Source organism: Carassius carassius, chromosome 3, assembly GCF_963082965.1.
Source record: "Carassius carassius chromosome 3, fCarCar2.1, whole genome shotgun sequence".
Taxonomy (NCBI): domain Eukaryota; kingdom Metazoa; phylum Chordata; class Actinopteri; order Cypriniformes; family Cyprinidae; genus Carassius; species Carassius carassius.
Window position 1 is genome coordinate 11,190,080 of NC_081757.1, and position 17,309 is coordinate 11,207,388.

At 35.6% G+C, this 17,309-nt stretch overlaps 1 protein-coding gene and 1 non-coding gene across 2 annotated transcripts; both read right to left on the reverse strand.

The window, feature by feature from the left end:
* Nucleotides 1-9,826: 9,826 nt before the first annotated feature.
* Nucleotides 9,827-14,235, reverse strand: snapc2 (small nuclear RNA activating complex, polypeptide 2). Its single transcript, XM_059528966.1, has 5 exons — nt 14,046-14,235; nt 13,334-13,595; nt 13,072-13,245; nt 10,842-11,358; nt 9,827-10,441 (listed from the first exon to the last, which is right to left on the reverse strand). Exons 2-5 carry the CDS (start codon nt 13,547-13,549, stop codon nt 10,080-10,082), a joined length of 1,269 nt encoding a protein of 422 aa, XP_059384949.1. The 5' UTR covers nt 13,550-13,595; nt 14,046-14,235; the 3' UTR covers nt 9,827-10,079.
* A 1,040-nt stretch (nt 14,236-15,275) lies between these two features.
* On the reverse strand, nt 15,276-15,357 carry trnal-aag (transfer RNA leucine (anticodon AAG)). The gene has a single exon. It is a non-coding gene; the product is annotated as a tRNA-Leu (tRNA).
* Between the last annotated feature and the right edge of the window lie 1,952 nt (nt 15,358-17,309).

The following is a 17,309-nucleotide window of genomic DNA, read 5'->3' on the forward strand; positions in this document are numbered from 1 at the left end:
TCTTACTAGTAACAATCACATTCATGATATCAGAAATGAACATTGTCACTAGTGACAATTAAATTGTTGATATCAAGAATTAAATTGTTGATATCAAGAATTGACGTCAGTACTAGTAACCATGTGATTACTGATATCAAAAATAAAGGTCTTTACTAGTAAGAATTGTATTTCTGATATGTGAAATCGGAATTTCAACTAGTAAGAAAGCAATTCTTGATATCAACAATTAAATTTGAATGGAAGCCTATGGTGACATTTAACTAGTGAAAATACAATTCCTGATATCAAGAATTAACATTGTTACTAGTGAAAATACAATTCCTGATATCAAGAATTAACATTGTTACTAGTGAAAATTGAATTGTTGATATCAAGAATTAACATTGTTACTAGTGGAAATTGAATTGTTGATATCAAGAATTAACATTGTTACTAGTGGAAATTGAATTGTTGATATCAAGAATTAACATTGTTACTAGTGGAAATTGAATTGTTGATATCAAAAATAGCAGTTGTTACTAGTAGAAATCTAATTCCTGATATCAAGAATGAACATTTTGACTAGTGAAAATTGAATTGTTGATATCAAGAATACATATCCTGCGAATTAATAAAAGTTAATTTGGCTTGCCTATTGGCATTCCAAGGTTAAAAATAATTGATATCAAGAATTAACATTGTTACTAGTTGAAATATAATTCCTGATATCAAGAATTAACATTGTTACTAGTGGAAATGTAATTGTTGATATCAAGAATTAACATTGTTACTAGTGAAAATTGAATTGTTGATATCAAAAATTATAATTGTTACTAGTGGAAATGTAATTGTTGATATCAAGAATTAACATTGTTACTAGTGAAAATTGAATTGTTGATATCAAGAATACATATCCTGCGAATGAATAAAAGTCAATTTGGCTTGCCATATTACTAGTTGTAATTTCATTTTTGATATGATAAACGCATTTCTGCATTTCTGATGACGTCATTTTTGATATCAAGAATACGTGTCGTTACTAGTGAAAATGTAATTGTTGATATCAACAATTCAATTCTTGATATCAACAATTCAATTGTTGATATTAAGAATCAACGTCAGTACTAGTAACCATGTGAATACTGATATCAAAAATAAAGATCTTTACTAGTAAGAATTGTATTTCTGATATGTGAAATCGGAATTTCAACTAGTAAGAAAGCAATTCTTGATATCAACAGTTAAATTTGAATGGAAGCCTATGGTGACATTTAACTAGTGAAAATACAATTCCTGATATCAAGAATTAACATTGTTACTAGTGAAAATTTAATTGTTGATATCAAAAATAGCATTTGTTACTAGTAGAAATCTAATTCCTGATATCAAAAATTAACATTGTTACTAGTGGAAATTGAATTATTGATATCAAGAATTAACATTTTTACTAGTGGAAATTTAATTGTTGATATCAAAAATATCAAGTATTACTAGTAGAAATCTAGTTCCTGATATCAAGAATCAACATTTTAACTAGTGAAAATCGAATTGTTGATATCAAGAATTAACATTGTTACTAGTGACAATAAAATTGTTGATATCAAGAATTAAATTGTTGATATCAAGAATCGACGTCTGTACTAGTAACCACGTGGGAGATCATGAATATTAATGATATTTTCCGACACCCCTTGTTCTAGCGTCAGCATTGGCCAAAGATGGCATAAGAACGTCAACGTGCAGAAAACGGCTCCTCCTTTATTTATTTGTTTTGTTGTTTTGAAACTTGAAAATTATATTACGGCTGGTTCATTTTTGTAAATCGATGCTGTTTCTTTTTATTGGCAACCAAGTCCTTCGGATAATTAAAGGGAAAAATGAACAAGGCATTCGTTTAGTTTAAAAAATAACTTCATGTCGTTTGTTCAGGGTTTTATTTTTGGTTTTATTACACTTTCTTCTTATAGCCTACATCAAATAAAAAAAATACAACCAAAAGGAAAAATATAACAGGTAATAATGCATCATACAAACATTTTACTGGACTTTATGATTATTATTATTATTATTGTTTGTAATATCGTTGGCTACATGAATGAGTCGTGTCCTAATAGGAATTATTTTTATATAACGTGTTGTCCGGTTCTTGAAGCATCGGTGGACAAGAGGACTGGTAAATAAATTTACACTGTTATACAAGCTGTTCACTTGTAGCAAAGTGTCATTTCTTCTGTAGATACTGTATATTTAATCAAGTTTGTTTTATTGGGGTAAATGATCTACAAGCATTTAACATATTTCTATGCACACTAATAATATTAAACTACTGTTGCTACACTACGGTTATACACATTTATTGCATTTATTTTCAATAAATAAATCCTTATAATGTTGCTCCCTCTAGTGGATAAACGTAATATCACAGATAGTTTAGAATTTGATTTTGGCAGGCCTATTTGAATACAATGAATTATATTTACACTAAGTGAAAATAGCATATTTTATTAGCAATAGATTGTATTTACCCTATTTAATAATATGAGTATTTTCTTACAGTAATATTAGTTTGATGCTGTTTGTGCTACTTATTGCAAGTAGTGACCAATATGTGCACCTCATTATTGTATTAGGCTACATTATAAAACAGTATAGGCTACAATAATAACATATTGAGAGTAAATTACAATTGTTATTTACAAATGATTAAATGGACACCGCCCCTACAACTAGCCCTTGCCTTACATAATATCCACATTATTTTCCACTTTTCGATAATTTCGTAGAGTTTTATTGAAAATATATGCCTTTCGAGGTGATAGGGGACGTGAAAAGGGTGAAGAAAAAGCTTGGCAGAAGGCGGAATCGAACCCGGGTCTGTCGCCTCCAAAAGCAATTGCTCTGTGCTCTACCATCTGTGCCACAGAACACAACATAACGCCAATTTCTTTTTATGTTCTTGTTTAACGCTACCAGACGTTAATAGGCGGAGTTAGGCTGTGCCAAAATAAAATTAAAAATAATTATTAAAAATAGCCTACAGGAGCATTTTATTTTTACGAGAGGGCAATCGAATGTGCCCATTCTCTGTTGGACTCTTTACCTTGTCATCTATCCTCCATAAACATTCATAAAGGGTTGGACTCGTCATTAAATTATGCACATATCCAAAAAGGGGTTCATTGATATGCACATATCCAAAAAGGAATTAATGATATCTTAAATGACAATTTTTACTAGTGAAAATGCAATTTTAACATGTAAGAATTAAGTTACTGATATCAAGAATTAAGTGTATTACTAGTTGTAATTTCATTTTTGATATGATAAACTTACTTCTGCGAGTGATGACGTCATTGTTCATATCAAGAATACCTGTTGTTACTAGTGGAAATGTAATTGTTGATATCAAGAATTCAATTATTGATATCAACAATTAAATTGTTGTTATCAAGAATTAAATTTTTGATATCAACAATTCACATGTTTAAATGTTAAAATGGCGCCAAAACTATTACAGATATCAAAATGCATTTGTTACTAGTTACAATTCTAAATTCACATATCAGCTTTGTATTTCTTACTAGTAGAAATATAATTTTTGATATCAACAATGACATTTTTACTAGTAAAAATGTGAATTCTTGATATCAACAATTTAGTTGTTACTAGTTGAAATTTTAATTCTTGATATCAAAAATGTAATTGTTACTAGTGACACTGTTCATTTCTGATATCTGAAAATGTATTTCTGGTATCAACAATTGGGAGGGTAATTTTTGATATCTAAAATGGCTTTCTTACTAGTAACAATTATATTCATGATATCAGAAATGAACATTGTTACTAGTGACAATTAAATTGTTTGAAGAATTGACATCGGTACTAGTAGCCGTGTGATTACTGATGTCAAAAATAAAGGTCTTTACTAGTAAGAATTGTATTTCTGATATGTGAAATCGGAATTTCAACTAGTAAGAAAGCAATTCTTGATATCAACAATTAAATTTGAATGGAAGCCTATGGTGACATTTAACTAGTGAAAATACAATTCCTGATATCAAAAATTAACATTGTTACTAGTGGAAATGTAATTGTTGATATCAAAAATTCTAATTGTTACTAGTGGAAATGTAATTGTTGATATCAAGAATTAACATTGTTACTAGTGAAAATTGAATTGTTGATATCAAGAATACATATCCTGCGAATGAATAAAAGTTAATTTGGCTTGCCATAGTTTTGGTTGTACAGAGCGCGTGTCATTCACGGCATTTTGCTAATAATATAATGAGCCACGCCCACTGATTCCCACAGCTACGGTTTTCACCCAATCCGGCAATTGCAATGCTGCTCATTAAAACTGCTGGGCTGGTGCCGAATTATTTTATATTTAGCTGTTAATGTTTTATTTTTAGAATGGAATGTAAGCACATGGGTCAGATGTGATCTGCGAGGTCCTGCAAACAAATGGGCAAAATCAGGTAAGAAAATCGCTATACCTTTCAAAAATAGTTAATTTGTAAATGGCTAAAGGACATGTAACCTGCAGAAGATAAATATGTCAGTGTGTATATTTATATTGTATCACAGAAGCTAAAGTTAGAAGCTCATCTGATGTGTGATGTTGCTAATTTGTTAATGTCTGTCCTTTAGAGACTTTGCATATTTTTCTGATGTGAATGCCATGCATTAGGCCCATTATATTGTTTATCGTTCAATAGTCTCAAAGATAACATACTCTGTTTGTGTTTTTCTTAGTAATCGCAAATGTCACTTAAATGTATAAACCCCTTAATCTTCTACGTCACTGTGATGTCACCGCTCTAGCTGGAGGCAAAACATAAGGCAGAGCTCATAAAATTGAGGTTTTGACTTTAAAATGTCTTCTTGTTGGGTTTTTGGCTGCCAGAATAGAAGGAACAGAACTTTTGTTTCAAAACTAAAATTTTACTGGATCCCGGCAGACATTCCTTCACAGAAATCAAGAAGACCGTTGTGGTTGAATGCAATACGATGTACAGACTTGACGGAGATGATCATAAATAATGCTCGTGTTTGCAGTGCACACTTCATATCAGGTAAAATAATCTATGCATATGAAATGGTGTGTTGGTTTTATCTAGTAAATCAGCAAGTTTCTGTTTTATAGGTGAAAGTCGCCAACCTTCAGTACACTAACGTCAGCAAGTTTAAATGTTAAACAAACATACAGCGATAGATGTGTGCGCCATCCTTTGAATGGTCTCTTAAAATAATACACATTGCTAATCCTAGTTAGCCCAGCGATAGGTTACATTAGAAAATAAGCCTTGACAAAATTCCCCATACCACCAAGATTGTTTAAAGCAGTGGTTCTCAAAGTGTGGTACTAGTAGCACTAACGTTATGTGTAACCTATCGCTGGGCTAACTAGGATTAGCAATGTGTATTATTTTAGGGAAGTCGTGGCCTAATGGTTAGAGAGTCGGACTCCCAATCGAAAGGTTGTGAGTTCGAGTCCCGGGCCGGCAGGAATTGTGGGTGGGGGGAGTGCATGTACAGTTCTCTCTCCACCTTCAATACCACGACTTAGGTGCCCTTGAGCAAGGCATCGAACCCCCAACTGCTCCCCGGGCGCCGCAGCATAAATGGCTGCCCACTGCTCTGGGTGTGTGCTCACAGTGTGTGTGTGTGTTCACTGCTCTGTGTGTGTGCATTTCGGATGGGTTAAATGCAGAGCACAAATTCTGAGTATGGGTCACCATACTTGGCTGAATGTCAATGTCACTTCACGTTAGTTAGTTAGCTGCTTCTAGTGGTACGCAGAGGAATCACTAAACAAATTAATGTTAATACATTTTAATTTGGTCTTTTGAGTAAAGTTGTTTTTTGGTGTTTCCATTTTAAATGGTACAGTTTTTTTCACTTTTGGTACAACACATTTGAATTTATAATTTAATTATTTAACAGTATGTAAACAGTACAGTGTTAATGTTAAAACTGAGTATTTACAATGTTGAAGTGGCTGACAACAATAAATATTCTTATGAGGAATAAAACTGGCTCGTATAAAACTGTGCAGAGCTGTAGCTGAATAGTTAGGCCAACTATGCTGCTGAAATTTTAATGTTGGTCGTTATGGTAGTACTTGGAGAGCCAAATATTTTCTAAAGTTGGTATAAAAGGTTTGAGAACCACTGGTTTAAAGAAATGGTATAAAATGAAATCCTACTTTTTAAGAACTTTTTCAGTAAACATTTCTTTCCCCTTGTAGAGTCATCAAAGATCTAGCTTATTCTTGGCAAATTGGTAAGGAGTTGTTCATCTGCTACATTTCACTGTCACTTCTGGTAGAGATGCATCGACCAATTGTTATAGGTTTTGATTTCACTTGGTTTAATAAAAATTTGATTTTACTTTATTTACAAAATACACTATATAGTTAGGATTCTAATTAAAACTGTGTAACTGGGGGCTCTAAAACACTGCTTGTGAATAGTTTAATATTGCAAACTTTCATCTGAATACATTAAGTGTTTAATGAATAGCCTTGTGCACTTTTTCCAACCCCACTGTTACTGAACTGTAAAGTGAAAATATTATATGTGATTTGTTTTGCTTTCAGTTAAAGATATTTAACGAGCTGATATTGAGTATTTAGTAAAGGACCATACAGAAAGCGCACACATGGGAGAGAGGAGAGGACTGCATCAGAAAGGACCTAGAGCTGGGACTCTTTCAAGGATCACCCAAAGCACAACCACAAAAAACGAGGCTGTTGGTTGTAACACTTTATCACAATTTGAAGAAACCATTCTAATTAAAATATTAAATGCATTTCATTCAAGGTAGGGTTCTTCCGTACAGAATTAAGGTGACTGTCAAATTTAGGGCCACCTTTGGCTGTCGACAAAAATCAAGACTGGTCTTGGACCACGGATTCTGTTGCAGGTTCCATTCTCAAACAGTTCAGTATTTTCACTGCACAAATGTACGCATCTCTTGTAATGAGACCCATTAGTATAACATGTTTTCACATAAACCATATTTTTTTCACCAAAATAAAAGCAACTTGTTTCAGTCAAAAAAAGTACAGGGGTTTCTAAGTACGTGGGATTGTCTTACAAGTGCAAAATGTGCAGGATTTTTTTTTTTTTTTTTTTGTATTTGGATGGTTGTTCTACAGGTTTTTAAACAAGCCATCCATGCACAAACACTGCAAGCTAAAGTTTGGGATCATATTCATCAGTTTTATACAGAATATTACCAAAATAAAACTTGTTTAAAAAAAATTAGCATGTGGTAGTTTGAGGTTGATTTTAAATCCATTGCTGCCAGTTATTTCATTTTATATATATATTTAAACCTTTAGATCAACCCTGTACATTCATAAATGCGAACTAGGTCTAATTGAACGTACAGTTGTGTATTCACCCATGTTGAAAAGGTATACGATGGTGAAACTATTTCAAAATATTAACCTTGATCCAATTTGCAAAATCTAAACATAATTCAATGTTGACTGGCTTATGGACATGATGGAACCCGACGTCTATTCACTGTTTAATCAACGCTAAAATGCTGGCTAGACCTGCTAAGTGCTGAACACGAACCAGCGCTCGGTGAGGTGGGAGTCTGGCACTTTAACAAGCAGGTGATCAACAGGCTCCATAATATGATGTGCAACTATTAAACACTATCTCACTTTAATAGGGGCTTTTTCTCATTTGGAAACATTACTCAATGCTGTGTCCATTTATTTTCTAACGCAGTAGTAAAAGGTATCTCTGTGGTAAGTGGAATACATAAAATGGGGAAGGTAGGATAGTTGTTGAACATAATCTTAGCAATAAGCCTACATTACACTATGATGAAGAGGTGCAATTTTTTATGTTTAATGTTAGTAGAGATTAAATATCCAAAAAGGAAAGGGGTATTGTACTTAAATATCCTATTAATTCATTTGGCTAGAATGATCTGTGATCAATTAGTCTGGTCTGTTTTAAGTTACCATTGATTGGGTGAAAACCATTCAAACATACTGGCTGCGGGAATCAGTGGGCGTGGCTCATTATACTATTAGCAAAACGCCGTGAATGACGCGCGCTCTGTGCAACCAAAACGGCGTTTTTTACGCCGTCCTATGGCAACATTAACGGCGTAAAAAACGGCGTTTTTCATGGAAACCAAAACGCCGTCAAATACGGCGTCATTGACACATTTTCGCACGTTTTTTACGGCGTTTGTAATCACAACGGCGTATTTCGCGGCCCAAAACCGTATTTTACGGCGTTTGGCTGTAAACGCGATTCATCTATAGCGTAATTCTGACCCTTTTGGCTTGCCATACTTCTGCCCCAGCGCTTTGGAAAGGAGAAAGCGGTGCGCCTAGCGTTTCCCACGCGTTTTTAGGCGCGATATGTGAACGGCGAATACAAATACATTATTTTATGTCATAAAAACTGCTTTCTAACCATTTTAGTGAAAGTTATATTTACACCTTTGTTGTGACAATGTAACCCCATAAACAGAAGAATAAGTACTTTTACAAAATTATGGTCAAATTTCAAAGATTCTCCCCTTTTACTTTTTTTTTTCCTTTATCTCCATTTTTGCTTGGTTTTAAGAAAGTGAGGGGCAAGCAAGCAAACACACACACACACAGGGGTGTCAATGAAAAATGGTTATCAGGAGTGTGCATGATCTGTAAAAAAAAAAAAATCCACAACTCCAGGTGATAGTACAACAGAGATTTCTAGTTTAACTTTAGGAGAACCCACTTCTACTACAGCTGACTCCACTGATACAGCAGATATCTCAACAACTAATGATGTCACAACCAGTGAACCTTTAAGTACAGAAACATCTACAACAGCAGATCCCACTGCAACAGTTGATGTAACAATAACAGGACAACAACCAGCTCTACTCCATTAAAAACCAAAACCACAACTGCCAAACCTATAAAATGTGACAACAGTGGAACTCCACATCCAGACGACTGTGTCTGTGTCCAGCTGGTTTTACAGGATCCACTGCAGTACTGTTGAAACTGAAACTGCAGTTCCAGGTTTGTTAAAAAAGTCCATTACTAGAAAATAATATAAAATTTATTATTTATGATTAAGCATATTATCTAGTCTACATTTCCACTTTTAATATGTAATGGGCTTGACATGCCAATTTCTCTAGATTTCTTTGAAGCAGCATCAGGCTGTGCTTAGTAATGTCATCCAATTTTTTGTAACTGCAATAAAAATCTAGACACAAAACAATGTCATCAGACTGCAAGTGATGGGTAGATTGGCTCTAGTTTCAATTAGTTGCTCATTTTTATACTTTATCCACTTCCTTGCAATAAAATAGTTTTCTGAAAGTCCTAATGATTTGTTTTCTTAGAATTTCCTCTACTGTCATTTAAGATGAAATTGAAAGGACAGTCAATGTTGGGATGCAAGTGAATACAATTTATATGCATGAATATGAAAACTCATCATCAAATGAAAATCAACAGTTGGTTAAATAATTTGATGCGGTAAGTGTTGTGGGTTTTTTTTCTCCAGGATCTTATAATTTAAGTAAAGGCTCATGTCTTGTTTCAATTATAACAATCTGAAGTTTCTTATTCCATGGGATTGGCAGAAGGACAGTTGAACATACAGTATTGAATCTTAACACATCTGCCATTTTATTTAAATAAATGTGTTTGATGTACATTTACTAAAATCACCTTGGAAAAAAGCACTAGCCTTTGTTTATTTGCTTAACCCAGTCTGTGAAGTTTCAGATCAAAATACTCCACAGATAATTTATTATATCATTTTGAAAATGCCTATTTTGAGTGGAAGTAGAAACAAGCTGTAGACACTTGGTTTTAATATTTAATCACATTTATTCTTATGTTTTATGTCTTGGATTTTTTTTTTATAACAAACTTGTTTTTAGCAGAATCATAATTTTGAAATATCACCAGAAATAAAGTGAAACAATATGAATAACTTATACGCACACTGTCCAAACAAAGGACAGAAACAACATCCGAACCTGTAACAAAGTAAACGTAATTATGTTAATTAGGCTGAACCTCTTCAGAATTCAACTGAGACTGGCTAAGCACATCATTTCTCAGAATCCAGGGTCGATCTTTTCAGCAAAGCTACTGGAACTAACAAAGGATTGAGAGGACAGGTGCCAGCTGTAGCCCAGTCTTTTTTGTCCTTTGCTGGTTCTGTCAAAGATGATTCACTGGAGGGCTCTTCGGTGGATCCCACAGTAGACCCGAGTTTCTGTGTTAATGTAGTCGAATCGGCTACATTAGCCTGTTGGATGTCCCCGTCAATGTTTAAAAAGTTAGCTGGCATTTTTGCAGGCTGGGTGAGCTGTGAGTATATCTGGAGAAAATGATGTTGAAGTTCTTTGCCGTCCAGTGAGGGAAGCTCCTCAGGCAAACACATCAGCATGTCCAACAGCACTGCGCTCTCTGAGGAAGGAAGGTGGAAAATATGAGATTTTTTTTTTTTTTTTTTAAGTACTGTTCACATATCTAAAAAGGTATCCTAGTTCACCCAAAATGAAAATGCTGTCATTTACTCACTCTCATGTCATTCCTATATAAATGACTTGTATGAAAAAATATTTAAATGTTTATGTAGATAAAGTGAAATCTGAAGGGTCCTAAACAACAATGATGCAATAATGGCATTTTTTTTAAAGACACAGATTAAAGAATATTATATGACAAGATGGCAAGTAAATAAATTGTCATTTTTGGGTGGACTATGCATTTAAGTTGATCTAACTTCTACATCCCTTACCAATGTGTAAAATGAGTGTAATTTATTCAAATATTTTATGCAAATGTATAATTTAACAATACTTACCCATTGAAGTAAGAGCTGAATTGCAGGTTTTAGAGTCAATGTCACTTAAATATTGATAAATCTTGTCAAAATTCACAACACTCTTCAGTGTTATTGGTGTGCTTGGGTAATCATGACCTAACAGTCCCGACTGAACTTGAGTGTGCTTATTTGAGGAAACAGGACTGGACACTGATGGTTCTGCTTCTGACTGCCGATGGCTTGGGCTTCTTGTCATCTGTGAGGATCTTGGTGTGGGTGTTTCAGGAGTTTTAGGCACTAGAGGTGAACTGCTTGATGCATTATCTAACTGGCTAAGATGGTCAACAGCATTAGAACTAGAGTCCGGCTGAATAAGAGATGCAGCTGAGGGAGCAGAAACGCTGGGATTTGGGCTCATGCCTGAGGCAGAAGGCTGAGAGGGGGTTTTAGGGGACTGGACAGGAAGAAGACTGGAGAAAGCGGGTGTTTGGATGATGGGGTGTGGAGGTTCAGAGTGCATCAGGCCACAGGGCTCAACGGCAGCAATCACAAGCATCTGATGATGAAGTAAAAACAAACAGAATTTTAATCTCCTATAAGAGGCAAAGATGATATAAGCATAAAATAAGTCAAATATCGTACACTGTAAGTGACTGACATGTGTTATGTGCTTTGCTCATAAGAGAATGACAGAATCAGATGTTGAAATTACATACTTACAATGTAAGAATAAGCATCAACGTATCATGTATCAGAAGTAAGTAAATATTACCCCATTGTCAAATACAAAGATTATCCCTCACAATTTTTCCACTTCCGTGCAGTGACTGTTCTAGCATCTTCAGTCAAACTCAAAACTAGGGCTGTGTTCATGCACATCTCACCAGTAAAGACGCTCCTGTAATTAGAAGTATATCTCCAGCATATGCGTTCGGCTCAGGGTTGCCAGGTTTTCACAACAAATCCTGCCCAGTTGCTTCTCAAAACTAGTCCAATAGCGATTCCAGCAGGTTCCCCGATAAAAATTGCTTCCTGGGGTTACAATATCAGTTTTTTTAGCAGGGTTGCCTTGGTAAAATTCGCATTTTAGGTGCTAAATATCACGTTATTTGTATTGGGGTCGCTTCGACCCGCGGACATGAAAAACAACCACAGACTTGGCAACACTGGTTGGCATTTACTACACCGAGCTGTAATTCACTGACAATCTACACAAAATCGATGTTAAACTCGCAGGCGATTCTTTGTCGATTTTGAAAACGATTTTGTGTTAGTTGTCGGTAGACTACGGCTCTGTGTAGTAACTGCCGCTCCACCTGAACCAGTGTTTTCCATGTCCGCGGTTTGAAGCAACCCCAATACAAATAACGTGATATTTAGCCCCTAAAATGCTAATTTTACCAAGGCAACCCTTCCAAAAAAATGTATATTTTAACCCCGGGAAGCAATTTCTATCGGGGAACCTCCTGGAAACGCGATTGGGCTAGTTTTGGACTAGTTTTGAGAAGCAACTTGGCAGTATTTGTTGTGAAAACCTGGCAACCCTGATCTGAACGCACGTGCTGGAGATAAACTTCTAATCACAGGAGCATCTTTACTGATGAGATGCGCATGAAAATCGCATTCGATTTTTTGCACAGCCCTACTCAAAACTAGTTTGAATTTTTGTGCAGTCAGACCAGTGTTCTATTTAAACTATTACTAACGACTTTTGCCTCAAAATACTCCTAATTACTGCTTATTATTAATACTTAGTAAAGTAGTTGTTACGTTTAAGAATTGGGTAGGATTTAGAATAAGGTCTTGCAGAATAAGACTTTTTAAGTAATAATAAACAGCCAATATCCCAGTAATATTCATGCTAATAACCAACAAGTTAATAGTGCGAATTGGACTAAATTGTTACTAATATTCTTATTAACTTACCAAATAATAGTAAAGTGAGAAGGGTACATAAAAAGCATGCATTTTAAGGTTACACTTTATATTTTGATGTTAAATCCACTATTGCATTGTATATTAATGTTCTACAGTCTACACAGAGTATTAAGAACAATTACATAAGAAGTAACTGTAATTAAGGAAGGAAAAAAAAAATTGTAAACCCTTACTTTACATTCCCAAGGGAAAAGTAATTAAATTACAGTAATTACTTAGTAACAAATTACACCCAAAATTGAGTCAGACTAAGGCTGAGAAGATATAGAGGTGAACCTGTACAGTTCTTGGTGTAGTGTCTGGTGTAATTTCTCAAATGTCCCATACAGACCTGGGAAAAGGCCGAAGAAATAGTCTTCTCGTGGGGTCTAGAGATTTTCTGTACAAGCTCTGCCCACAATTCAATGGGAACTTTAGCTCTGCGCTCCTCTCTCCTCTGACTCTGGACCTGTAGATACACCTTCTGTAGCACTCGTGACTTCAGGGTCATTATCAGGTCTTCGATCTGAAACCAAACCGTAATAACAATTACATTACAATGGGCATGTGCATGTTCATCCACATTAGAGATATTTCGGTGTCTTTGAGCTTACCTCTTTCAGAGAACGGTGGGGAACTTTCTTTTGAATCTCAGTCAGATCTAATTCCGACTCAAAATTCTGCTGCTGTTTCAAAGCTTGCAAAAAGCTCTGCAAATCTTTGCGAATCCATCCTTTGCAGAGTGATCTGGCACTCACTGTGGGCTCTTCCTCAGTGCTCTTAGGCATAAAGCGTTTTGGTTCAGCTCGTCGACGGAAGGGAGGTTTCATAGTTGCAGATTACATAAAAGTCATATCCCGTGTACTTGGAAATTGCCTGTTGTAGGAAAAAGAACATGTCCACATTTAACAACAAAGCATAAAAATGGCTTTACCTTTAAGGAAAAACTTAATCAACTTTAAAGAAACTTTTAGTGTTTTAGAGCTCTAAGTGTTGTAAATTCACCATAAGTTCTGTACAATCAATGTTTACACGTTTTGCTCGGGTGAATTATAGGGATGTCATGAAAGTATTTGGTATGCAGGATGTATCTGAGCTAATTCAACAAAATAGTTGTTTTATAAGTGTTGCAGAAATGTGTATGAGCATCGAAACGTTTTACAAACGCCTGTCGTCTTAACACAAACACTGTATATTTTAACTCGCTGAACGGTGAGCAAGAATGCGAAAAAAATGTTGCCTCTTAGAGCTTTCTTAAAGCCACTGCTTTTCATCTCAAAAGAGCACCGATAGCTTCCACACCGTATGACTGATAACGATACTTACCAAATAAACTGTAGGGCAGTGCCAATTTATTTACACAGCTTCGTTAAAGCAGGATTCCACGGCAGCCATCAAATAGAATTAATTATAATAAAGTAGATGAGAATTCACATTATAAACTTCCGTAACACTAATGTTAGTTTGGTCACAACACGCCGATAATACCCGTAGCTCGCTACGAGTCACCGGAAGGCTCAAAAACCACGAGACTAAAATGCGTTTGCACAATTCCGATTGCAAAGATGCGTTCTCATTTGTTTTATCCGTTCTCATAAGTTAACATATATATTCAAAATAGTGTATATGAAAATATGTTAGTAAAAGGCTAATCGTTCATTAATAGCACTCACTTTCTTTCATATAGTATACAGTCAGTGGTTTTACAATAGAACGTTTATATTTATTATTGTCGTTTGTTAAACATGCCACTAGAGACCGCTCAAACCTCACTAAATAGTTAATTTTACTGTCACACGCTGTATTTTTGTCTGTTGCACTTTTAAAAGGGGCAATGAGTTGCAAAAATACGTGGAACCTAAATTCAGTCTGTTTTTTCACCTATGTAAGTTAGTATAATGAGACATTTCTTTCGAGATCTGGAAACTCTGATCTGGCAACTGGTTTGTATTAAAATATCCACATGTAGACAAAGGCGACCATCTAGGGTGGCACTCACTCTACATCTCTTTTGCTTATTTACTTCAGTTTTATACACACTACCATTTAAAAGTTTGAGATTGGCAAGATTTTCCATGCTCACTAAAGCTGAATTGTCCTGGTGCACTGGCTTTGTTGGCCCAGGCCATAATCCATGCTTGTACCCAACATGCCTGAGCCTGTGGTCTCCCCTATTTGACACCATCACTTTAAAGGAGATTGTACTCAACAGTACACTTGAACTTTGATGGAAAGCTAAGCATTTTCATAGCAAGTAAGAGGATTGCAGTGTTCTAGGCTTGCAAGCCCCAGTGTGGCTCAGCTGACGTACAGTTAAAGAGATTGTGTGGCGTGACCTTAGGTTTCAGCTTTTGTTCAGGAAGTCTTGCACTGGCACAGCCCGGCCCTGACCCCTGTCATGAGGGATTTCTGATAATCAAAGAATTTAAGAGTTTTATTTCCTACGGGCCTCAACCAAACACCTGTATTTTAGTGAGTAAATACTAAATGAAAACGTACAGAAGTGCTGCGAACTATTTTGACCTAGTCATTGTTACACATAAAAAAAAAATTTATTGGCAGCGGTGGGATTCGAACCCACGCCCCCGAAGAGACTGGAGCCTTAATCCAGCGCCTTAGACCGCTCGGCCACGCTACCTATATAAGTATTGTATTTAGCCAATATTTAAAAAACGTTCAAAGTTCAACGTTCTCCAAAATTCTCATTTCTCGATGCCTATTAGGATTTATCCTGTAAAGAGGTTTAGGTTTATTTTTTTATTTTACAAGTAAGGAAGAACGTAACTTATTACCCCCCGTTGTAGCTTTTTAGAAGGAGTTTAATCATAGGCCGTATTTACACCTAGGTATGTGAACATATTGACAACTTCTATTTATTTGAATTAACGTTAGTTCAACATGACTCTAACTTAGACCATAGTTCAATAATGCAGAATTTGTATTTATATATGCTATACGCTACACATTCAGCATAAATACACTGTTCTTGACACGGTCTGCTTTAATCCAACTCCAGCATCATAATCAGAAATAAAGAGTAGAAAGACTGAATATAAACAGACGACTAAGGAAGATGAATAGAATACAAAAGAAAGCATGGAAATTAAAGACACGGTACAGATATGTTGCAGTGGGAATAAGATCAATTCCGTGATGATTATGACCTCTGCTGGTGATTGAGTGACATAACTTTAGTGGTTGTGTGTTTGCTGCATTGAAGTGCATTCACGTGCTACCGGAAATTTCATATATCCCACTTGAGAAGTCGTGATTACGAGCTTGTTGTATTCAAATGCGTTGTTGTCGGAAAGAATAAAATGTAGCATCGCATTGGTTGACAATCATATAAACATTCACCGCGCTACACATGCAGTTTGCTGACAATTTTGGAATTTCGGTCAAATACATGCATCTGGTCTGTATTGAAAGTCGATTCTTAATTTTACGAAAAATGCGATATTCGCAGTTATTAAGCAAAACCATTTTAATGGTAGGCTACTCTCTTTTAGGTCATGTTTGCAGCATGATAAATCGCATGTGATTGTAATGCGCATATCGTCAGTAAAGCCGGTTCTGTGATTACCGGTAAATCTCCACCACGTAACGTTACTTTCAGATGAAAATGATTCAGATGCATTTAATACACAGAACCGTAGATCAATGACAAGCTACGCTATATCGATTTCATTAGATGAGATCATGAACGCGGTATTGCGTAGCTTGTCAGTGAAAGTGTTTTTATTAATGCCATTTATGTTTTTGTTAATACAGCACATAGCAATAATCAACATAAGCCCTATTCGGACGGGACTAGTTTTCTAAACTACGTTTGAGTTTCGATTCTTACCACCTGGGCCCGTTTCACTAAGCAGGTTCAACCACCTCTGAGTATAAACTTGAACTCTGAGTTGACTTACCCTGAGATGGGAAACTCTGAGTTTTCGGTTACAGAACAGCTGAAATGAGTTGGTTTAATCAACTCTAAATTGACTTACGCTGAGTCCCAATTCGCATACTATCCGTCCTAAATAGTATGCGAAACTAGAATTAGTACGTCCCAAATCGTAGTATGTTGAAAAGATTATTCCAAAGATACCCGGATGGTCTACTATTTCCGGTTAGAATTCGAAGTGCAGATCAATGCACACTCTAAGTGCTAATATTGCCCACAACCCATTGCGTGCGGGAGGGAGGAGCTTTGCGATGGCTTTGTTACACACATTGCATATGAACGTCAGAACCAGCCGCCTCACAAACGACCTGCGTTTGGTTCTACGACGACGCCGCCCTGCTTCTTCACCCCTCAACTTGGTAGAAGAACACATTGTAAAATGTATTGTGAAAAAAAACGATGAGAAAAAAAGATGGGAATAGTAAATAAAATTTTATTGGACATACAAGAATGAATGAAACGTTAACAGTTGTGGTGTGCGTAACTAGGCAACCACGTTGTTGTTCACGTTGCATGACGTCATCGAAGTATGTCCCAGAACGTGCATACTCTTTTGCTACACACTCAAAAGTATGTAGGCTACTTTTTCCTCACAAAAAAAGTACATACTTTTAGGTCGTAGTATAAGTAGGCGAATT